Consider the following 25,833-nt stretch of genomic DNA (forward strand, 5'->3'; position numbering starts at 1 on the left):
TGTTCCTTACTGAATTCAATCTTATTACATTTCTTGTCTTAATCTTAGCTACAAAATTCTCTTGTCACTTCTAGCAGCCCTAAACCATCAACAACCCACTCCCCCTTCAAACCAAGTCCCCCAAAGCTATTCGCTATTCTGAATTACATCTATTTAAAATTGTTAAAATTTGGTGCTTATGCAAATTTAGCTTTCCTCTCTTCCTTTCAACATAAATGGAATGTTTTTTTATAGAATAAAAAAATCTCAAATTTTCCTCCACATTTCTCAATAGAAATGAAAATTTTCTTCCAATTGTATAAATTTTCTCATTTTTGTTCCTTTAAAAACTTTCTTTTTCAATTATTAAACTGTATAAAAAAAGACAACATAAATTATATAAAGTCACAATTCACAAAAAAATAATATGAATTTTATCTACAATCTAATATACTTTTTAATGAAAAAGTCAATTCCAATTATTCAAATGATGAATAAACTTATTCGATTAGAAATCCTGAAGTTTCTTCTATTGCAATCAGAAGTTTCTCATAACATAATTCAGGTGAATTGTAAGGTGGCAAGTCCAATCTAATATATCCAATAAAAAAGAATAATAGGGGAAAAAATTGGAAATGGATATAACATAAATAACAAAACTTTCTTACCTATTAAAGCATGTATGTGCCCGTGGAAGTGAATTTGGCTTGCCCCATTTCTCAATACAGAATCTCCTCGGTCCTGTACTTCCACGTAAATTTGCGAATCCATCAATCGGAATCGATGATGTTCCAGTAACAAATTGTAATAATCTCAATCGCTGCTCATTTGAAAATCTCTCAATGACATTCCAGAACCAAATAATGACTTGATGTTGATCATGATATCCACCACGATATTCTGTATTTTGTCTCCAGTCATTAATGTCTATTTCAGCCGTACCAGCAATAACAAGTTCCAATTCGCGTGCATCAAAAACTGATACTAAACGTGGATCAACAACCTCATAAAATCCACGAACTAATGACTCTGTTTGTTCTTGTACGCCACGCTCCAAACGCCATTTTATTATACGCTCCAAGTATTCCTTCTTATTTTTTTCACTTACTGTAATATTTTTACCTCCAGCTTTTAATTCCTTCTCTACGACTCTGCCCAAAAGCTCTTCTGTCACACAAAATGTCAGACCTAAAGAGCTGCCAGTTCCTATGTCATTGTCACGTATCCATTGGAGTGACTGGTGAAATTCTATGTCTAAAGGATCAAAGAATTGTGATTTTAAAGTAAATAATTAGTAAAAGCTTTAAAATTTGCATCAAAATTTAAATTTTCTATTCCTAAAGTTAAAGAGATTTCGCAGAAGGATCAGATAAAGGCAGCCAAACCGAAACATAGTAGACGAAAATGTTGAAATAAAAATAAAAAAATTAACATAAATTCAATTTAATTTCACATCGCACGAAAATCTTTGCAGTCATAAAAGAATCATCTTCTAACTTTAAAGCACAAAAAAGCACCAAATGCTGCCTGAGATATTGTATAATTAAGATAAACATACCTAAAGATTCCAAATCGCTCAATGTTAATGGCAGTCGTAGTAAGGCTTTGTAAAAAGGTCTTGTGAAAAAGGCATCCAATAAATATTGATGTACAAGTGCAAGGCCTAACACTCTGTGTAGGATGACAAATAGAGAAATAGAAGGAATATGATGAAATTTATTAAAAAGTCATTAAACTAAAATATATTACCTTCCACAAAATCTAAACCAGTCATGACAATTATCAACAAATGCTGAAAGCGGTGAAATTTGCACGGAATATGAATTTACCGCACTGTATTCAAATAAAGCGTAGTATGGTGAAAATATTTGACGAGATAAAAGAAAGAAGAACTCTCGAGAAGGACCACCTGTAATGATAACGAAGAACTTATAAGTAAGGATACAAATTACTTCCACAATATTCTTTTTCATACCATAATCGAGTCCTTCTTCTGTGTCCCAAATCACTGCCAAACGACCTCTCTGTAAGTCTTTTTTATTTGCTGTCATAATGCGGTTGTAAGCGTCTTCAAGTAAATGTGAACGTCGAATGTGCAATCTGTGAAAATTTATGGTACATAATTAGCTATAAATTCTCCGACCACAACTAATTTTTTAAAGCTTTTGTGACAAAATAATTAAAATTAGAGGTTTTCACAAAGCTTTTTGTCGCTTCAAGCTTTAATAATTAAACTTGACATCCATTAAATTACTTACTTTAATTTATGAGGTCCCTGTCCGTACCCCTTTGACTCCAATTTACGATAAAACGTCCTTAACTTCGCCTCAAAGTCTCTCTTTATCATTTGAGATGCACGTTGTGATGTCCGTGCGGTACTTAAATTAGGCGATCCCAATGGTGGACTGCTTCGTGCTTCAACCGGAACATAGCTCATAATTTCATTTTCAAAAAGACTGTAAGGAGAAAAATTAAATAAATGATTTCATTCCGATATTATTGCTATTGTATTTAATTGCACATAATTAATATGCAAATTCCAACAAAAAGTATAGAGAAGAAGAAGAAACAGCCGGGACTTGACAATATAAACACGATAAACAGTAATTAACATGATAATTTAATTTTTAAAAAACTTATCTATTGTATGTACTTATTTAATGTTGAAATCATGTCTCATGTCTCTATGGAAATACAACCGCAATGAACTTAAAGGGGAAATAGCATGAAGCACGAGGAAATATATCACGTAGATTGAAGATTATCACAGTAATTGATTTTTATCGATTTATATTGTTTAAGACAAAAAAAAGGTGTCACGACATGTCATTGGATAATTGCTCGTTCAATAATTTATGATTGACATACTTGACTATACTTGATTGTCATTATGGGAAGTGAACAGATTAAAGTCAATAAGGTTCATATTACAATTACTTGGATTATTGTTCTTTGTTTAATCTTATTTTGCAATTAATTAGCTGACGGATAAGAGCTAGTTGTCACTTATGAGTAAATTGAATGGCAATTGACCGATTATGTGAGTTATTGTTTGCAGAACCTTGAGCATTTGATGGTATTGACTGATAAGAAGGTGGTGTGGTCGTCCGTCTAACTCAGATATTCACCGATATTTCAAAATTAGTTGTTTTAAAAGGTCAGATTCTGATATTTTGAGTAAGCTGTAAGGCATCAACCTTAAAGAGATTGGAAATCAGTTTTTGGCATTTAGATGCTACATTCATCCCTTCAAGATGCATAATATTAATTATTGATGACTGAGCGAATGTCAAACAAAATCTCAAATTTTCTATGGACACGAAAAAGTCAGCAGAAGTCATTTGAAACTAATTAGCTAATTAATTTGAATAATTTAATTACAGCGTACAGCAACATCTTCAATCTTATTCCTTCAACTATAAATAGTCTGTCTACTTGTAGATGAGAGCTATTAAAATTTATTTTAAATGACTCAATCTTATGATAATAATCTGCAATCATTTTGACGTATTTACACGCAAAATGCTTTAATTTTCATCATATCATGCGACAGCTATTAAGGTTTATAATAATGAGTGTCAATTGAAGTGATTCAAATATTTGCGAATAATTAGACTGTTAATGCATAAGTTATAATGATAATATGATAATAATAAAGTCGTCATTTATGGTAAATTGTGGTAAAATAAGATATAATAATTCAAGTTAAGCCTGCTAATTTCCGATTTAACCAATTTGAATTAAATAATCCAATTTGTGGTTGCACAGCTTTAAATTGGTTCCCACGGTTTAATGCATTTTCCCACAAAAAAAAGTTTATAAAATCAAATAAAAACTGAGAGCAATATAGGAGGTGAGAGAACAAAAGGTTTGAGAATCACTGGATATAGACTAAGCTTTACGATTATATGTGTTTTATAAACATCACTTCCAACTGAACAAATGATTTCACTTTCGATTTACAATGGATCAGTGCTTTTTCAATTTCTCATTCTACATGTGTGACACTATGGGGTTTGATCATAAGTGATGTACAGAATTTAAGGCTCTTAAATGTAAATTCTTGAATTTCTGGCTTGCTAATAAAAAGATAAGGCAATCTTAGTGTGGCAAGTGGTTTATTGGACTTATATGCTGATTTGGAGCGGCAAAAGCTTTATTGGACGTAAATGCTGTATCGGAGTCACTTTCATGACAATTAACATTCCCAAATATTTAACTTATGTTTCACATTTTGATATATTTGCAAAGGAATCTTAATGTGTATCTTAGAAATTGCTTTGAGTGTTTATATGCTTAACATGCAGATAACATGCTCTCAAAAGCTTGGTTTACTTAAATATACTAATTATTAAGCATACTATTGAGCGTGTTCTTGAGAGTATGCTCTACCTTGCTTTACCCCTGGTTGCTATCAAGGGTGTATTCAGAGAAGGGAAAGGGTTGGTTTGGCCTTAGCCTTCCTGCCTCTTTTTTGGATAAAAAGTCAATTTGGTAGGGGTTTCGTCAAGAAAATCCATGACCATCACTAGCCTTCGGCTAAGCTCTTTACCTTCTTCTTGTTTAAAATGATCCCCTAACAGACAAAGACACTGCTTTTAGGTACCGTGGTGGTCTTTCTATACAGTGAAAGTATACTTTTTGCCTGTTAGGGGCCTTTGCATATGCCTGAATTGATGTGGAACTACTACAATAATCATTAGGACTGTTATTTAAGGAACATCATTAATAAACAACCCAAATTATTTCCACAATGAAAGAGTAACAATTTTTCTGTATATAAAGATTCCTGTGCTCTTGTCACAAATAATTTATTGCTTAAAATGTTCTTCTTTATTTTCCATCTCCTTCTAAGCAAGCGAGCCATAAAAATATGATTTTTAGTGCAAAGCACAAAATGTTTGAATGAAAATTTCACTAAGGCAAAATAGAGAGACAGAAAAAAAGAAATGAAAAATTTAATAATGTTGATGGAGAAAAAATGACTACGGGAGGAATGGCAGTGAACTCATAAGAACAGTGACTCAATTTTTTTTTTATTTCATGTAAAATCATATAAATTCTCGAAAAAAGTCTTTAATAATAGTAATAATAGTAAAAGCTCTACTCGCACGTAGAAAAAATCTTCTTTTGTGACTTTAAATAGATATACATGTGGGATTTTGGGTTGATTCAAGAAACTTTTCATTCCCTCATGAAAATTAAATCCTCATCATTGTAATAATAAAGTTAATAAGCGTACCAGATTTCCTTTTCATAGAATTATTCAGCATGAAAAATCAATTCTCATTTTAATCCCATAAAAGCCTACAAAATGTTCTATAAATATGTATATGGATTAATACATCAGATCATTAGCAGTAATTTGAATTGGATTATTGCCCAAAATATTGCTCCAAATATTACAATATGATTCATACGCCAAATTTCATATTCCATAAATGGGGTTGCTTATGAATGATGGCTTTTCGAGGATGAGTTTTTGATGCCTGAACCGTATTTTCCAATATTGCAAAGCTTGAAGTCTACCCAAATTTCATCTGACATCAAATCAGCTTTTTCATACACAACTCTAGTCTTCTTCTAGCTCTGCAATATTCAAATGTGTATTTTATTATGCCAGAGTTCAGTAGCAAATAGACAAGACCTTTAAAATATCGATTATTTGCTGGACATCATTTATGGATGACACGAGAACGTTTGCAAATTACATTACAATAGCTTCTTCAAGCCCCCTTTCACCTCTTATCAAACCAACTGTCATCTCTCCCCCTCCTTAGCATCACATTATTTCCGAACCTTCCATGACTTATTCTTTTGTGTCTAGCTAATAATTCTTAATCCATGAAAATTTCAAAATTCACACAGACCGCATCGCAATACAGCTCTAATAAAAATATCAAGAATCGCTTTTAATTAATGGTTATGAAACATGTACAGCATGTCTAGCATCAAAAATTTATGTATCGACTTTGAACATTTTATTGCATTGAAGCGTTTTATCAATGACCGTTCATAATTTCAAAGCTTTATGGACCATTCAAATTTAATTTTATTGGACTATTGATCAAGTTCTTGACCATTGAGCTATTAAACTAACTAATCCCTTTAATCCCAACTTTATTTTTATTAAATCGTCTATTTTTATATTTATATTAAATGAAATTGATCAAATGCTCATTTGAATGAAAGGGAAAGTACCGAAATAAAGAATGAAATACAATAAAAGTTATGAGTAAGTTATGCAAATATATAAAAATATTTTCACAGTTCATTTCCCATATATCGTATTTTAAAGCAATAAATTGTAAGTATATTTCCATTAGACAGAAAGAACTCATGCTTTAATGTCTGAAAAATGATTTTTACATTGAGAAAGGTCAAGAAACTTTTTTTTATTCATTGATTTTTTTTTTGCTTCTATTCGACTAGCTTGATTCATGAAAAATGATATTACGATACGATATGAAACCTCAAGAGGGTTCAAGTCTATCTTTATCAATGATTAATAATTTCGTAAAAATGTATAAAATAAATAGGGCAAGTGCATTTACGCTTTAAGCCATATTGTCTTATCTAAATTAATGATTCATATTCTGATAAATTTTCAATTGTTTCCGACAATCGTTGCTTGTTCTTCCTATTTAGATATAGCTTTCGGTAGTTTCCATATTTATTTTGTGACTTTGAATGTATGTTTACTTGAAATGAGCTGATATGGTGGAAACAAAAGTGAAGGTTAAGGTTTTAAGTCTTATGAAATCATAGAATATTTGGAAAAATTATTAATTGAAGTTTATTAATTTATTTGAGAAAACTAAGTAAGTATGTGTTTAGAATTCTGTCAATTAGACATAAAACACTTGAAAGGTCAATTGACTAAAACCTTAATTCTCAAATTAAATTATAAGGTTCGAAACCTAAATATTTGTATGGTAATAACGTTGAAGCTACTATATCTTTTTTGTTCCAACTGATTCCAACATGAAATCTTTTTTAAAAAAATCTTCGGCTCATCATCATTGAGATCCCATTCGCGAATAATAATTGTTTAATTCTTGACACCGAACCAACTCGGTAGAAACAGTTTAAAGAGGAATCAGAATTATTCTTTAGACTACATTACTACCTGTAACCTACAAAGCGAAGCTGTGAGCCATGTTTCCAAAACATATGATTTGAAAAAGGACAGAAAAATTTTTTTTCTGGCGAGTCTTGAACTCAAGATCAAAGAGACAGTGTTGCAATTATTAGATACCAAAGTGCTAAACCATTTCGCCATCGAGCCACTTCGACCCACTATTTATCGTTCTTTTAGAATCATAAAGCATTCAATTCCCATTCTTATCCGAACTTAATAAACACAATAACTTTAAAAATCATTCTCTCTTTAAACCATAAAATGAATGATTTACAAGTAAATATTCAATCTCATGATAACAAAGACACATTTTATGTTAATCCCTAACAAACTCGAAACATCGATAAATCATCAATCGTCCAATTCCAATAAACAAAACTCTCTCAAAAATCACTGACCGTAATAAAAATTTTCAAATTGTTACTAAAAAGGGACTTTTCCATCCCTCTTTTTACACCTTAAGCTCTACCAGCTGAAAAAGACTATTGCGCATACCAGAAACTATGTTAGTAGTGAAAAAATTATGTATACAAAACAAATTTGCATATTTATAGACATCACATAATGATAGTGGTTGATTTTAAAATTCATAAGCATGAAAATGAACTTGAATGACTACAAAAAAAAATTAAAAATATGAAAAACTTACATCGAATAGACTATTGAAATTGTTTTAATGATAACCCCCATAGTTGATATTTTTATGTATATGCAGACATACAATTTATTCCTTTTTCTTGATCGTCGTCAAACGAAAACAAAAAAAGGGTTGTGGATGAATTTATAATAATATAAACTTGTTCTTTGGTAACAAAAACTTTTTTTTTCGATTATAAAAATAACGTGGAGTTTTGCTCCGTTTTTTTTTAACTGCAGACTTTGTGCGAAATGTGGGCAGCAGCAAGTGTTGCGTAAAATTTATTTTCACTACAAACTTTTCTTACAATGCAATTTTTTTGACTCTTTTATTTGTTTTTATCTGGACTTTATATTCACATTATAGCTTAATTTACATTTTTGACGATGACACGCGATTATTATTATAGTATTATTTGTAAATGAACAACTGTCGCAAGCTGTATTCACACATTTATTCCTGTTTTATGTTTTAACGATTATAAATGTTCTCCTTATTATGTTTTGTGCATTATTTTCTGCATAAACTGCTACATTTTAATTCTTCGCACTTTAAATAAATGTTCACTTTAGTTCCTCACAACTTGTATCAGCTAATTGACTTCACACATTATTCTTTAAACAGAATTTTTGTTTGCTTATCGTCTACTAACGTTTTATAATTATCACTTATCAGAACTTCCTTTCACAAATCATAAATCAATCAACGGTTTTTGTGCAACTCTTTGAGTGCAATTAACTAGTTCCATTTTTTTCATTCTATAAACACAATACATTATAATTTTAATTATTATTCAGATTAATAACAAATAAACAATCCAAAAGATTATATGAGCTAATGGCTATTGAAGGTTCAATGAGTTTATTTTTTCGAATTATTCGAATAATCTGTCAGTTGAGTGTTGTGGTTCTTAATATATACGATTTTAAATTCGACTTTATGACTCATCAAATTAGTTCAAAGTGCAATTAAGTGTAAACAACCTTGTGATAAGGCTAGCAATTTGCTATCAACAACAGAGTAAGATGAAACTCCTTTTTTAGTAACCTATTCTAGCAGGTAAAGAGACCGCTTTTAGGTACCGTAGTGACACTTCTGTAAAATGGAAGCATGCTCTTTGTCTGTTAGAGCAAGGCTCAATATCATGAAATTATGTTGTCTATTTCTGAGCATTTAAAATGAATTTCAAATTCATTTCCTTCAAAAAACAAACGAAATCTCAGAAAATTCAATAAATTTTCATTAAAAAAGACATGCAACACAGCACCAAAGGCCACACATGTTCATCACAATAACCTCAAACCAAAACATTAATGCACCAAAAACTTCCCGATTGAAATCGCTATTTATTGCCAATGCAATAAAATAATGAATCTAGCAGCACAGGAAAAATTACAGTGTTTAGCACGCACGCTCAGCACAACTGTTGAGATCATTAATCCATAAATTAATTATATGAAATAATGTTCAATTAAGTGTTTATTAATACATCATTTTATGTCACCAAAAATATGAGAATGACTCTCGTGGGGTCATAAAATTTATTAATATTGTACGTTCCGATCACGATTTAGGATTTGAATCAGACATGCTGAATAAACATTATAAGCCCCAGTGGCAAATTAGTCACATGAAATGTGAATTAAATAAATTCAAATAACGTTTAATTGATCAATAATTAATGCTAAATATTCATTAATATTTAGTCATTCTGTAATTATATCGCGGAGCTCTCATTAAACTATATAATGATCCTTAAATTCTTTCAATATTTACTCATCTCTCGCTTGCATTGAATTTGCACAAATGTATGACGCCATGACTGTGACTCCGATTCTTATATTTGTTATGATGATTAATCATTACCTCATTGCTAGCTATGATACAATATATGAAAGTGATCAAATCAATCGGCTGTTGCTGCAAGGCGTATACTTTATTTCTTTCTATATGATGTCACGCTTTGTTTGACTTTGTTTACATACAGCACACACAAAACCTGTTCGAAAATTTATCGAATCGCTTAGTAATTAATTTAAAAAAGTTCAGATTTCCTTCCGAAAAACATGCATGAGATAAAAAATTATGTTCTTTTCAACAAAACAGACGGTGAAGTTTTTTTGAATTTAGTTGGGAGATGAAAAAGTTTTTATTGTCCGCAATTTGTCTGTTCATTCAGCTTCTATTGGAGTTTTTTGAAGTTTTATTTTCCGGAAAATTCTTTGTGAAAGAACTGTATTAATTTTAAATATGGACTTAATGTAAGATGATATTTTAGGAAAACGTATGGAATCCAGAATAGAATTCAGATAGAATCTAAAAGGTTTCATTTCATTTTGTCGAGATGGAAAATGTTTTGATTGAATTTTTACGCTTCCAGAGTTGTAATCTTTGTATGTTTTAAGATAAAGAGGGTTCAGAGTGTAAATTGGATCTGACATTGTAGTCTTTAGGTCTAGGCTAGGTCTCTTCTAGAATTTTCTTTAATGTACTCAGAAGATGCTTTCTTACAAGCATTAACCTAAAAATTTTCAAATATCAATCTCTCAAGAAACCCAGATTTCTCAGGAAGCAGTCGGAAATTACTTAACGCTGAAAGGATAGCCAAATGACCTAGATTTCAAAAAATATTGCATGATCTACTTTCACTGACTTCAGGTAGTCAAAAATCACTTCATTTCCTTTATCTAAGAATGATGATCTCGAGTTGATCTCGAGCACAGCCAAAAGTAAATATAAGGCAACAAATCTACAGACATTAAGGCGACTATCAAGTCTCCAACCATAAATAGACCCAAAAGAAATGCGCGTAATATCTCAATCTCGATTTGAACTTTAAAATCTTATTAATTTTCTCCTTTACCCTTCCTTCCAAATTTCGTTCATTAAGGAATTTCAATCTGCATCTGCCTCAAACAAGAAATGATCCTCTCATCAATAATAATAAATTTTAAATCGCAGCACAAACGAATAGCGTGATAAAAAATGTTGGCATGAAATTGACCCAAAACTTGACTTTAATTTTTGATCTTTCATATACCTGCCATCAAATATGTTCACAACACAATAAGCATAAAGAGAGCGAGAAGTCATATATACAAATATTATATTTTATATGGGTTATTAGGATATGAGAGTTCGTATGAATGTCTGTATAATGTCATTTTTTGCCATCATTATTGTACAAAATCACGGCTCGTTATACATATATGAATTTATTATTGACACAATATATGCCGAATGTCATTAACAACTTCAACTTAAGGAAGGTTTGGTGATGGCTTCTGTATTTTTATTCCCTTCTTATTTTTTGTTCCTTTTCCTTCATTTTCGCCTTATTAGTGACCTTCCAGAACTTTAAGATGTTGTGAAACGCAAAAAAGAAATTGAGGATTTCTCTGACTGGCACGTGATGCTAATAATGCTAATTTTTAAAGATGCATCATATGATGAATATTTGTGACAGATTCTCTTATCAGAATTGTACTTATAAGTGCTCAATTCAGGCCATGTTCCAGTGATTTGATTTAACCCACAAGTACAATTACAATTATTAAGCCATAAAGATAAAGATAGCAAAAAGAAATTAAAACCACAGAAAGTATTATTATGAAATTAAACGTCAATGACCACAGTTACATGCTCATAAGTTACACTTTGAACGACCCATAGGTTAAAAAAAGGAATTATTTCCCACACGCGGTTTTCAATACAATCAAAATATGTTTTAAAAAATAAAACAACTTTTTGCGGAGTTTCTAATTAGCTTTTTTGATGTTAAATAAATTTATGCGATTATAAAATTGAGGCAAGAATTAAAGGAAATTTTTATTGCCTTCAATTTCAAACGCAAAAGGTGAGGAATAAATAAAAAATCAAGATCAATGTTGAAGCATTAACAAACAGCCGGCATATTACTTGACCTTGACCATTTATTGTGGTTTTTGGTGCATGTACTCATGATTAATTCAATTTCTTGTTGATATCATTTACACAAATTACACACATTGGTGACCAAATATGTGTTTGATAATTTCACTTCACATAAAGCAAACCAAAACAAACAACCAAAAAATGATTTCACGATGATTTCATTCAGAACTAGCAAATGATTTTAGACCCACAACAAATTTCAAAACTGAAACAATATTCGAAATTCTTAATGATCGCATTGGAATTATGTGACAGATATTCGATAATTTATAGTTAATGAACCTTAAACTGATGACTAAATTTCCTTATTTCGATTCGATTAATTTTATAAAGACTTTTAAGCTTCGCCATTGCACTTCATGAACTGTAAAATAATTTATCAAAATGCATTTCCGATGAGTTTTTGTGTTTGGAACTGAATTGTGTCACAAATGTTGGGAACGGAGACAGTGTTGTGGGAAATTAATGAAAGTCAATGAATTTCGGATAGACAATGAGCATACTTGTCAAAATTAACATGCTGATGAACATGCTCCTTGTCTGTTTATGAATACTGTAATAGACGAAAGCAGGGAGAAGTGTAGCTAGCCCAACAAACCTTATGGAAAGTCTAAAATCAAAATTATTACTGAAATTCACTATCTTATTTAAGGAAACAGCTCAAAAACTTTCACACTTCACCTCTAACAATCTTCCCCATAAATCCTCACACCCCAACTTCAATCCCTCTTGCACTCACCATAAGCTGAACTCAAAAAAGTGCATTTAATTCTAAAAATGACTATTTATGATGTCTATGCCCCACAATATAACCGATTTGATCTAAATAATTCTTTGTATATGACATACACCTGTCTCGTCATATCGTGACAATTTAGAATCATATTTTTGATGTCATTATGAGCTATTAAAAATTAGATTCACGAAAAATTTAGCTGCTTTGAACTGCTTTTCGTACATAAAAAAAGTGAGGAAGTGCATGTACATTGAATTGCAGTAGCATAAATAAAGGCATAGAAGAGTAATCATTTGTGACCTAAATTTCACAATGTATAGTCAAGTGCCCAAAAAAATCTACTCTCCCAATTTAATTTCATTATCGTTTCACTCATTGTTAGCTGACATGCATTATGTGAACAAATTTAATTGAATCAAATCGGAATGAATAAGAATAGGCAGAAATTGCCGCAATCATTATCATGTTTGTGATTATTAGTTGTTCCAACATTTAGCTAAAAGAACACGTTCTTTAAATATTGAATAATTCTGTCGTAATTATTCATCAATAGTTAATTTGCATACCTTTTTGTTCCCCAACTTCCTGCAGAAAAATGTCGATACAACGCAAATAAAACATTAAAAGAAAAGAATTATTAACAATGAGTGTGTTGAAAATTAAAGAAATATGAAAATTGATTCCGAAGTTGAAAGTTGGCTGCTTGTAAGAATAAAAACTTTTTATTGTCACGACACAGAATTTCATACACATTATTTTTGTAGTTCTACTCCTACAGAACTTGAAAGATGTCATCTTTTATAATAAAGATACATTTTCTGTACGAGGTGATCGTAACTATTCTGACATAAAATGCAATAAATTAAAAATCCCAAAATGTTTTATCAAATTCTTCTTAAGGTGATTTGGAGATCAGGCTAAATTTATAGAGGACAGACTTAATGATTCCAACACAAAATGCACAAAAATCCATGTTTCTCTTTCTTCTTGATTTGGCTTTTGTTAGTGTTTGCAGAAATATTTCTGTACCTCGATCACACATTGTGCATTGGAGATTGAAAATGTTCGCGGTCAAGAGTTGTGTGAGATTTGTCGATTTCCTGATACATCTTATGCTAATTTATTAGGGAATCGGGTCAAGCTTTATTTTGCTTGATTTGTTTTGACAAGGTCTAGACGCTCATTAGAATTTTTTCAATGGATTAAACAGATTTGTTTGAATTGCAAGCAATCTCAACCTTGATCAATGTTTCTTCAAATTTATTAGACCATCTCACGGCACATTATTGAGCATAAACACACAGTTTAAGAATCACTGACCTAGATCCACTACGTCGGCAGTCTAATTAATTACTGACTTGCATATAAGCATTATATATCATAGTAGAATCAACAAAATTCATTAAATTGTCAACCACAACATAGAATCAAAAAATTGTTTATTTTCATCCACAAAACAGAACCTTAAAGTCCATGAAATGCAATTAAAACCAAAATAACAAACAACTTTGACAGAATTCCATTAACCGTCGACCAAAGGAAATCGAGTCACTTCAATTGTATTTATCAAATTGAATAATAATTTTAAATTATTCTTGTCAGTCAACTTTCCACATTTTGTATAAATTTTCATTTATTTTTCTCATTAAAATAATATTTTTTTCACTATCGAAACATTTTCCTTTTACGCATTTCAAATATCCTTTTTACCGGTTTACATTTAATATCGTGCAGCGTTCCGAAATGCAACGTGAAGTGCTTCATTGACAACTAACAACTGTTTCATTTTTTTTTTTATTATTTTCATTATGAGCAGAAACTTCAGACCGAAAACAAAACTTTATAAAGTCTGAATACATTGAGTTTATATTTTTATTTTTTCCTTCCACATCTACAGCAACAACAAATGTGCGATAAAAAGCAATGGATATATTTGTACACACATTTTTTTATGAATGGTTAAGAAGAGAATATATAGTGAAATATTGGAGAGAAGAGCGCGCCGAGCGTTCTCTTTTGACTTATAGTGAAATAATAAGTTTTTGTTATCGATCATTTGCTTAATTATGCGGCGATATAATTTCATACATATGCCACAAATGAGATAATTGTGTTTATGTAAATAGCAAAAATAAGAAAATCATGAGGAAAAAAAATATTCTAATTAAAGATTCTACAGTCGAGTCATCACGTCAGAGAGGAGGCGAAATATAATTTTATGGCCATCAAAGTATTTTTTATTGTACTCTCGTGAATCATTTTATAATCATCATTATCATTCATTGCACTACACAAGATCAGACAAGTGTTTTATAACTTGATGAATTAAAAATTATTCTTTGTGAATTTCTAGGATCCATAAAATTTGTTCGCTTTTTAAAGATTAAATTTTGGTTTTAAATTCTTGTGCATAGTAAACATTAAGGCTGAATTTTGAAAAATTTAAAGATATAGAATCAAAATAATTTAAGATATAACTTCTAGGAACTGATTTTTTATTCCAAATTTATTAAATGGATCATAAATTCGATTTAAAATTTGATTAATAGCTAAGATAAATCAGTTCTTAAATGATTAGAATGAGAATCATTAGCAGCACACCATTTATCATAAATAATTTTTTGCGACACACCAATAAAGTAAATATGCTCAAAATTATGTTAAAGTAGAAAAAGATTCTAGATTTAGTCAAAATGTCTATTGAACTACATTGATACAGAGCTATCAACTTGCATATCGATAGAGATAGTAATGCACTCGGTATCCTTAGTTTACAATCGGTTGCCAGCGATAGATTAAGATTCAGATGCAAAACTAAGGGTGATCATGGATCACAAATGATCTGTATGGACAGTGAAGTAAGTAAGTAACTTACATAAGGTTACAAACCAGAGCGAGAATTCCTCTCCTGTTGGATTCTATGTCCTGGTCCAATACATCGATAGGAGCTGTGTTTATTGCATTGTATAAACAAGAATATTTAAAAGAGCATTGTACGAAACTCTCCATCATCACTCGGTACCTCAGTAGATAAGAGTACTTGACGTGATTAATAGGTCGCGGGTTCAAATTTTACTCGATCTATGTTGTAGGAAGTGTACCTATTTCTCTAGAATTTTAATTGTCTTAAAGCTTAACACAATTCTAATAATTAATGATGTTGTTTTTAACGAAAAATTTTCTGGCACTACTATCATCTTATTATTTACCAAAATTAACTCTTTTTATAGAATCTCGAAAACAAAGTCTACATTCTTGCATTTCCTTACAAGAAAATCTAAAAATTTCGTTCATTTTCGCCACATTCTTCTGTCTTCTTCTTCTAAGCATTAAATAACTTCAAGATTCCTCAGATTATTCAGACCTGTTGTTATTCGAATTTAAGAAGCTTATAAACTTTCTCAGAAGACATCCCAGTATTTGAGAGAATTTGCCGTAGAATATCGTAGCTAATAAGTTCGGAACGTGATGCAGAGCTAATTTATTTGCTTGATTTTCATGCATTTAACGTTTTTGTAGACATAAATAATTAACGAAAAAGTTTCTTAAATTAGAAAACAATGTAAGAACATTAATTAAAATCTTGTTCCTTTTGTTGCTACTTGATTCACTCTAATGTTCTTACTTTTCGACTCATTGCGCTTTTCAACTATTAATTTAATTATTTTACATGACACAATCAATGATCATTCATATGCTTAGAATATTGATTCTATAGTGCTGTATATGGTGAGCATATTGCGAATTTGTGCAGAGTTGCAAAACAGGCAAAAACCGTACAAATTCTTGATAATTTGGATAATTTTTCCTCAAAACCATACAAATTATCAAGAATTTGTGCGGTTTTTGCTTGTCACAGGTGTCTGTTTTGCAACTCTGAATTTGTGACTAATTTATTATTATTTCATATACATGATTACCCTAGCGCCAAAATGGCAAGATTTTTGGACGATATTGCCAGATTTCGAATGCAAGATTTTTGCCCGAGAACGATTTTTGCCAGACTTTGCAAGATTTTCCATACATTGAAAATCCTTAACTGCACGACAATGCAAGAAAACAGCTATAAATCGGACCGATTTTTTTTATCGGTCCGATTTTTGCAAGATTTTGCCAGACAAATCGTCCATAACTTGACTTACTTGCATGCAAGTTTTGGACGATTTTTGAAAGATTTTGGACGATTTTGCAAGATTTTTAATTAAAAAATTTTAAAAATTATATTTTTCTATCTTTTTTTCTCTTTCTCATATACTTCACAAGCGTTTGAATCTTTTTAAAACCTTTTATACTCGTCCGATTTTTGCCAGATTATGCCAGATTTGTCTTGGGATTTGAACCGTGGAACGCTTGATTTGAAAATTGTTTGAAGTCCTTTACTTATCCGCTGAGCTACCGCTGTCTGAAAATATATATTATTCTAAATGGCAAAAGACATATATAAGTTATTAACTTATTGCGAACGTGAAATATAATTATATTTTAAATTTATCTATTTAAATTATATTTAGGTATACTGCAATTAATTAAAAAAATTAAGCACAATATTTTTACTGTTAGTTACTTTTATTAAAGAATCGTAATCAAACATTATATTCACATCTTATTCAAGTGTAAATGAATTAAATTTGTTTAGATTCATAAATCAGTTTTTATGAATGACAAATTCATGATAGATTTCTACATAATAATCTAAACACAGAATTGAAATTGGCCAAGGAAATTGCAAAATTCCTTTTTTGCAATATGATTATCTTCCATCATTTTGGATATATGATCAAGATCTGCTTAATAAAAGAAACCATTAAGTCTAAAGAATATTAGTGATTTTAAAAGATTGAGATTTAACATAATTTACATAAACATATATTAATCTGAATTTTTTAAGATTTCCAAAAAATTCCAAAACTATTTTTCGAAAAATATCTGACAAAATCGTTCATAAATCTTTCAATTTCTGTCCGATATTCGAAAGACTTTTTCATCCGATTTTTGGAAGATTTATCTTCCATAATCGGGCCGAAAATTGGAAGATATTTCGTAAGTTTTATCAAAAATTATGTCTGGCAAATTCTGGCAAAAGTCGGGCGTTTATGATTCGTCCGATTTTTGCCAGAAAATGCAAGATTTTTTTTCTGGCATAATCGTCCAAAAATCTTTCAAAATCGGACGGAGATTTTTTTGCGAGAAAAAAATCGTCCAATATCTTGCGAAAATCTGGCAAAATCGGACGGACAAAAAAAGTCTGGCGAAAATCTTTCCATTTTGGCTCAAGGGTAGAGTTCCGACAAATTACGAAATAAGCGAAATCGCATATCCGAACGAGGCATGCTTCAAGAAGGAATTGAGTAGCATTTATTTAAAAAAAAAGGCGCAATATTTATTCATACTGAATGATTTAATCATATTGTACTGGCATGAAAGGAATTTAATTGAGAATGAGAAATTGTTTATTTATAGACGCGGTGTTTTCAGTTGAAATAATTTCACAGTTTATAAAAAAAGAATGTTTTCTAATTATTTTAAAAAGTAAGTAGAACGGTTAGTCACTTTTGCATGAATAAACATAGCATAAATAAACAAATTCTACATTCACAATGTAAATGCATAATGTGTAATATAATCAGCTCTAAATCAACATTTAAATGTAAACAAAAAAAACTTCTTTTTCGGCTAGAAAAAATAAAATAATTTCATAATGAAGCCTTAAAGAAACTTAAAGTTTGACTTTTTTGTATTTTTCGAAAGACTTGATAATTAGAATTTTAAATTACAATTAGCATTTTTTTATCATTTTTTAATGGGGTCAAACAGTCGAGAAGCCATATGGCATCATGTACTGAGAAAATTTACACAAAAACTTTTTTCATCCAATGACTTGCTTTTGAATTAAATAAAAGCAAATAATAATTTTAATGATATTTTTGCCAGTCGGGAAATTGTTAACGATAGTTTTGGAATGAGGGGAGCATGAATGTCCTTGTTGATGGCGTTTTGTATAGGAATGAAGCAATTTCTTTTGATGAGCGTCTTAATTGAGAAGGCGAACAAGCATAGACGTATCAACTCTCACTTGCCAGGGGAGTCTATTGACGGTCATTGATTAATTATATTTCCGATAAAGAAGTTAGGTTTTGGAATGTAAAATTAAGTCGAGCCCGAGTAACACAAATTAAGAAGCCTCTGCCACGGAGCTTTTAAGACTCCACTAAAGCTCTTTTAATAGCACCAAATGAAAGCCACTTCCACCTGGAAGCAAAATGGCTGCCATGGTGATACCTCATAAGCTCCGTGACAGAACCTACTTCATATGCATTGCTCGGAGAGTTATCTTTACTAATTGCCTCAAGTATGACAAGAGCTTACCAATTTAATTATTCCAAACTCTCCTTTCTGCCCAGCAAAATTACCCACCAGCAAAACTCAATTAACGGCCAATAAAAAGTAAATACGGGCGTATTATAAATTATAATCAATTAATATACTATAGAACAATAAAATAAGCTAATAAACTAGAGAAAGAACAACAATCTCTACAAATGTGCCGGAAATTATTCTCTTTCCACTAACAATAAGCTCATAAAAATCACATTCTATGCGCAAAAATGGACAAAAATAAAGAATTAATGAAGTAAGTGACATTGTAGAAGTGATTTTGATGAAGCATCAATCTTAGTTCTCTTGCATCGATAAAAAATACAGCGATTAATAAATTTCTCGATTCTAATGATTTATGGGAGGATCTGCTCAACATTTTTGGGTTGATGGTTCACATTTGAGTCGAGGAACAAGAAGTCGACTCAAATTTTTTATAGTCTAGTCGCATCAAATCGATTTTTCAATACAAAATCTGGGTCGACATCAAGTTCTGCTTTTGAGTCGAGGAATTGATTTTTAGATCAAAGATTAATCAATCACATCTGACGTGCCGCGGCACACAGCTTAATAAACACTGATCTTTAGGGAGATTCGGAAATCAAATGAGTTGACATAAGCTTACGCTATATGGAAGTAAAATAAATAAGATTATGAGTTAATCGTGCATTTCACAGTTTACATTCTCATCAGCATCATAGTATTACAGTCATAGATGATGATGATGACAACAGAATTGAAATTCAATGTCTAATGAAACATGAAACGAGATATTTATTAATAGTCGGATTATGATCAGGTGCTGCATATGCATAGCGTAGATTTATGAATGATACAGTAATTTAATTTATGTGTGTGCATCTACGCTTGACACAGAATCTCTTCTTAGAAATGAAAGCGAAAATTCATCACCGCAAAAATCTAGAAATTGAAAACTTTTCCGTGTTTATGTTTTAAATTTGAGTTGATTAAACCTTACTTATGCAAATTTAATTTATTATTATATCCGCAACAAAGTCATTCATTCTGTTGCGTTAATAGTAAACAACTTTTAGTTATGCATGTAATTCAAGCCCTTTTTTGTAAAAAAAAATGTAAAAATGAATAAAAGTTTGACATAAATTTTCTGCATATATAGCAAAGCTCATTACGCTTCTGAACTCTAGTTCTGTAGAAAAAAATAGCAATTATCGTAAAATTAAATTACTCGCACAATCACATACGATTGCAATAATAGCAATAACGGAAAAGAGAAAGAAATCACACAAAAAATAAACTTCTTCTTTTCAATTAAATTTCATTCATTCATGAAATTTCAAACATTTCATTCCCGCCCACAATAGTTTGCAATATGACGATGGCTGATAATCATCAACTGAGCATTATATTGCAGAATTTATGCAATAGTTATTGGATTCGCAAAATATTGTTCTTTTCTTCGTAAGCTGACACTTTTAATTCCGTTATGCTGCATAATTTCTAGGAAGATCTTGATCTAGTTATGAAGTTTCTGTTAAATGAAGATTAAATAAATGCTCAAGATCATTGAGCGAATTCCTGTTATATCGACATCACTTGTAATAATTAAAAGTTTGGGTGCAGAACTTACGTCTTAACTAGACAAGATTACACTCGGCCAAAAAGACTTTATTGTGGAAGATTCACTATTCTGATTCAATACCTAAAATTACGGGCTATTCCGGCATCATAGTTCTAAAAGTTATAGCAATAGTTCTTGGACTTTTTTGGAATGCCATACAATCAACCAGCTTATTAAATTTTGCGACTCATTAGCAAACCTCATTGACACTTGCGTATTTATGTGACATTTTTAAGTTGGTATTTAAGTATATGAAGCACTAATGATACTTTACTCTAATTAGACAATGAGCATACTCATATAAATGAGCGAATTGTCACCTATAGATTTGCTACCAAAGGCAAAAATCTATCACAGGCATTACCTGTAGAAAGACAAACAAACTTATTGTAGTCTTGCCTAGCCAAAGACAATATCTAGGCAAATGGCTCGGCAAGACTACAAGAAGGCAAATTTGTTTGCCTTTCAATAGGTATGACTGGGTAATACCTAGACAAAGTCAAAAGCTATCATGATATAGCTAGGCACCTATTCACAGACAGCTTTATGACAACTCTGATGCAAACTCAAGAGCATACTCCATATCTGTTCAGGTTTAATAGGTCTCGGAACATATTATAAATAGCATTGACTTATAGATCCCTCAAAAATCAAACCTTACTCACTCCACAAACATACTTTTTCGTTAGAATTCATTATACTTAATCCCCAAAAAAATAGTTACAGCTATCATAAGAACAAGACATTATCTTAAATCAATATGACGCACAAAAGGCGTGTACATGCTTATATAACCTTTTCTTCTTCTTGTCTCATTGTCATTTTCCGTTTCAATGGCAATTTCACTTGAAAGCACTTGAGACATAATTCAGCAATAGCATTGCAAGTTAAATTCTCCCCAAAAAAAATCGGTTTTTATGCAAATTTTTTCCCATCGTCTGCGGGTTTCACTTTATTAGAAAATTTCGCTTTCAATTGAATTTTTAGTTGTCATTTGCCAATTCAATTGTTATACCCGCATAATTCTTTATAAAAATAAAAGAATTTATTTTTGGACTGTGGCACCAATTGCGTAAAAAAGAGTCACTTAAATGAATTAAACAAAAATAAAAAAATTGGAAGTTGTTGGTTGATTCATTAAAAAGGAAGGAAAATTAATTTAAGTTGCTTTAAATAAATCTATTAAGGCAATTTAATATTCCGTTTGATTATGTCAGATTAAAACAGTTGCTTGATGTGATGGTTCGGAATGAAGACAGCCAAAAAAATTAAGTTAGTTTAAAATTAGTGGATGAATCAATGAATGAACATCACTAAGGCTTTGGTACGTCGCCGTATTAACAGTACGACGCGAAGTTGCCTAGACAGTCTGATCGTTCGGGAACTGGTTCTTAGTTTTATGATCAACAACTTAGCAATTTTAAAGTTAATAGCAAAAAATATATGTATGAAATTGAGGAATAACAGGTCCTGATTTTCAACAATCCACTGTAAATCCCATTGATCCACTTTAAATCGTAGGGCTTTAGGGATCGAAGGGATCCTGATTTGATACAGTTAACTTCCGAAATGCCTCTAAAGTATGCCCTTGAACAGTGGTTGGGAAGCTTTAATTATTCACGGCACACCTTGGTTCGTGGCATTGCTAAAGATTTTTGGAGCTTCACTAATTTGCCGCGGTACTTTGGTTACCCACAACTTCCCTAGAATACATATAGATGATCCTATAAAATACCTCAACATTACTAAACGAATATCAAATTAATGGCAGGTTGCAATAACTTTCATAAGCATCAATCACCATTCAGAACGTGTTTTAAATTCTCAATTTTAAATAGCAAAAGCATATCCAATTTCCCTTTCAATGATTCAGAATGAAAGAATTTTATGCTGCAAGCATAGAAATATTACGATTTCACCATAGCCATAGACAATTTATTTAAAGCTTCTCTCATTCTTGCCCATTGACCCATAATTTTTATTGCTTGATTGTCTAGGTCCAAAAATACAAGCACTTAATTCGAATTTGAATCAAATTAAGTATTCTATTGTTGCACTCGAAGACATAATCATTAACGTTAAAATAGCCATAAAAAATAGAACACATAAGAATTTTATATAAAAGAAGAAGACTAGCATTGATCTATTAACAATGACATAATACCATTGATGTATGTAGCAATGCTAAGTCTTTTCTTATTTTTCCGTCTTCCTAATCGCAAAACCAGATATTGTCAACATTCATTCACATTAAAATGTCATTAGGTAGTAGATGAGATGTGAGTCCTTAACATGAACGATGATAATATTGTGTTTGTGTACGCAAAATTAATTTCAATTTTCCAGCAATTGACGTTTCAAATACGCTCAACTTAATGTAATTAAGGTCATTTTCTTAGTTTATGATAAGCATCTTTAGCTGTATTTATGAGTTTATAACATCCGGCGATTTCTGATTTGAAAAATGCAATAAGCTTTACACGATTTTACGAGTAATATTGCAGAACAAATAAAAGTGTTAAAACGTAGCAATTTATAGCTTTTAATCTCAATTCGGTGGCCTTTCATGTTAAATTAATTCATTTTTGTAGTGTTATTTTCGCGAAGAATCATAAAATCCATAACATCAAATACGGAAATAAATCTAGTTGAATTATACACGTTTGATTTTTCATGACCTTCAGGCTATGATCTCTTAATTATTATTGTCTTAATTACCATCAAATATTAATTAGCGAATTATAATAACAGAATATAAAATGAGAGCTACTGACCGAAATATCGGAAGATGTTTAATTAAAAAGAATTACTCACCTCAATAAAATCGTCAATTGAAGATCATGTCCAAGTCTTTCAAGTGCGGTAGTTCCTTCAACTCTTATTGAATTGATTTTCTCACGTAAACTACGTGAACAATTTGTGCCGTGTCTCTCTTTTAAAATCTCTAAGATATTTGGTTGTCGCAAAAAGGCAACAACTTTTTCATTGTATGCAATCGGCACTTCTGGTGACCCAACCGATAATCTCGGTAGTTGAGGTGGTCTTGGCGGAATTATAGGAACATTTTCTTGCATTCGTCGTCGACTACGTGGCGAATCAATTGGCAAACGCGGATCCATAAAGGACGTTTTGCGATGAACGTGATCAATGAAAAATTGCTTTCCTGATTGATCTAGTTTAGTTTCCCATGCTGATGGCAAATCAGCATTAATTATGGCAAAGCAGTTAACTAATGTAACTAAGTCTTTATTGTGCTGATATCTTTGGAAGCATGCTGGGTCTCGTCTAATGCGTGATATCATATGCTTTAATGCTGATACGCTATTGTAGATATCAATAGCTTCTTGATTCGTATGTAAAAGTGAATAAAAGTCTGGTCGACAGATCATTATTAATGCTGGATGAGATTCAATGAAAATTCCCTCAAATTGGGTATTATTTTGCATTTGTCTAGAATATGAGGCATTTGTAAATCCTTCCCTCGGTGGACTTCTATTACGGCTATAAATTGTACGTCTAATAGACTGATATCTTCGATCTAATTGCTGTCTATGTTGATCAGCGCCACTTGGCAATGCTCCAGCATTTGTTGGACGTTGCCAACTTGTTGTTCTCGTCTGATGATCAATGTAAAATATTCTTCCATGGCTATCCATTCGAGCTTCCCAGCATTGTGGCAATGGTGGCTCATTTTCAACAACTCCTCTCGATACTAAAGCTCGTTCTGGAATTGACGGTAATCTCGTACTTGAAACGTGTCTTACTGGAGAATCAGTTTCATCTTCTTCGTTCCTTATTTCTGTTGTCCTTAATGGATCTTGACGTGTTGATAAGCTAACAATATCAGCATGACGAATTTCAGGAACATTTATATTTGCCACGGTTTCTGGTGAAAATAAAGTCCGTGACCTTTCAATTGAGCCACCACTAAATCCGTCAGATAACGACCTAATTCGTCTGTGATGTGTAGGTGTTGGAGGACAACGAGATAAAGCTCTCGAACGTGACATTTGATTATTATTGCTACTATTTGTTATTGGAGAATTGCGATCGGGTGAAGAGACACATTCTAATGGCGATGCAGATCTAGTTGTTGTCCCTGATGTTGGACTTCTTCTTACATTTAATTTAGCTTCTAATGTTAATTCACCAGCACTAGAGTTCATTAAGAAATCATTACGTTGATGAATCCTTGATTTACCATTGGAAAGAGTACGGACAAGTGGCTTGTGAGGCTTAACTAATGGAATATTTTCGACTAAAAACTTTGAACTTGATCCGACAGCTCCTTCACCATAGCTTTCTTTAATTAAGTATGCTGATTTTGGACGTAAATCATTTAAATTAATTGACAAGTCATCAGCAAAGTTAATCTCTTCTTTATTTATGAATACATTTTCATCAATGGCACCAAGAATTTTGGATGATTTCGGTGTTCCTTCTATTGAACTTTCTTTAGAATTAGCTAGTGTGCGTTTTAAAAGCAATTTAGTTGGGGTATTTGCATTTTCTGATAAGCTTCCATCGGTTTCAGGCGTTGCTAATGGAGGATGAATATTTTCTATTATTTGCTCTATTGTTGGCTTCCTATCATGCTTTCTATCTGATGACGATCCTATATCGACTAAATCAATTCCTGTACTTAAAGGATCTGATATTCCTAACTCATCTATATCAATAATGTCGAATCCAAAATCATCTGAGAAATGTTCCGATTGACTTTTTGAATTTCTATTACTTGTAGGATATGACCTTTCCAGAGGTCTATGATAATTTACTATTGCTGTTATTCCTTCACCCAAATCAGTCTCTTTCATTGTAGAACACTTTCCAATGTTCCATAATTGGAAATCTTGTACGGGCGATTTGACAAAACATCCATTCGGCCGTACCTTTTTTTTCGTGCCATTTCGTGGCTCCTTATCAACATTATTTGTTAAAATCGCTTTACGTCTGACGCCTGAACAACATCCAGATGAACTACAGTCGCCAGAATTCGTATGACTAGAATTTGTTTCATTACTTACGTCTAAAGTTCCGCATTCATTTTTATCAGCTAAAAAAATTAATTGCATGGATTTAATTAGCAATTAATGCATTAATTGGATAGTAGATAACATACTTATCACATTTTCATTATTATGGCCATCGTCTGCTGTACTTAAGTCACAAATTTCATTGTTTTTGTTGTTGTCCGTTCGACTTTCATTATTTTCCGATTTTTCGCTTTCATTTTCTTCCATCACAATGAACTTCAATTTACATCACTTAAACACATCATTTTCTAACCCTTTAATCATTAATTTTCCTTTTATTCTTTATTATTTTTAAGAAAATTGATTATTCAGTGAAAATTTTGGAATTTCAGGGGGTCCTTGATTTGCATAACTGTTTGAGATCAAAAATATTTGAATTTTTCGTAGCCGTTGCGA

The 25,833-nt window shown here is 31.3% G+C and overlaps 1 protein-coding gene across 1 annotated transcript; it reads right to left on the minus strand.

Moving 5' to 3' along the window:
* Hecw (Hecw ubiquitin protein ligase) lies at positions 1–25,776 on the minus strand. Its single transcript, XM_070652178.1, has 8 exons — positions 25,524–25,776; positions 23,216–25,457; positions 2,238–2,435; positions 1,955–2,079; positions 1,729–1,888; positions 1,538–1,650; positions 648–1,233; positions 1–570 (listed from the first exon to the last, which is right to left on the minus strand). The coding sequence occupies exons 1-8, from the start codon at positions 25,642–25,644 to the stop codon at positions 480–482; spliced, it is 3,636 nt and encodes a 1,211-aa protein (XP_070508279.1). The 5' UTR covers positions 25,645–25,776; the 3' UTR covers positions 1–479.
* Between the last annotated feature and the right edge of the window lie 57 nt (positions 25,777–25,833).

This window comes from Chironomus tepperi, unplaced genomic scaffold (assembly GCF_022539635.2).
Source record: "Chironomus tepperi strain 1889 unplaced genomic scaffold, CSIRO-AGI_Ctep_v1 contig_479, whole genome shotgun sequence".
Taxonomy (NCBI): domain Eukaryota; kingdom Metazoa; phylum Arthropoda; class Insecta; order Diptera; family Chironomidae; genus Chironomus; species Chironomus tepperi.

Coding starts and splice junctions, on each gene's coding strand:
- Hecw (XM_070652178.1), bottom strand. CDS start 25,644: ATGGAAGAAAATGAAAGCGAAAAATCGGAAAATAATGAAAGTCGAACG. Junction 25,458..25,523: donor TAATAATGAAAATGTGATAA/GTATGTTATCTA, acceptor TAATTTTTTTAG/CTGATAAAAATGAATGCGGA. Junction 1,234..1,537: donor GAGCGATTTGGAATCTTTAG/GTATGTTTATCT, acceptor TTGATCCTTTAG/ACATAGAATTTCACCAGTCA.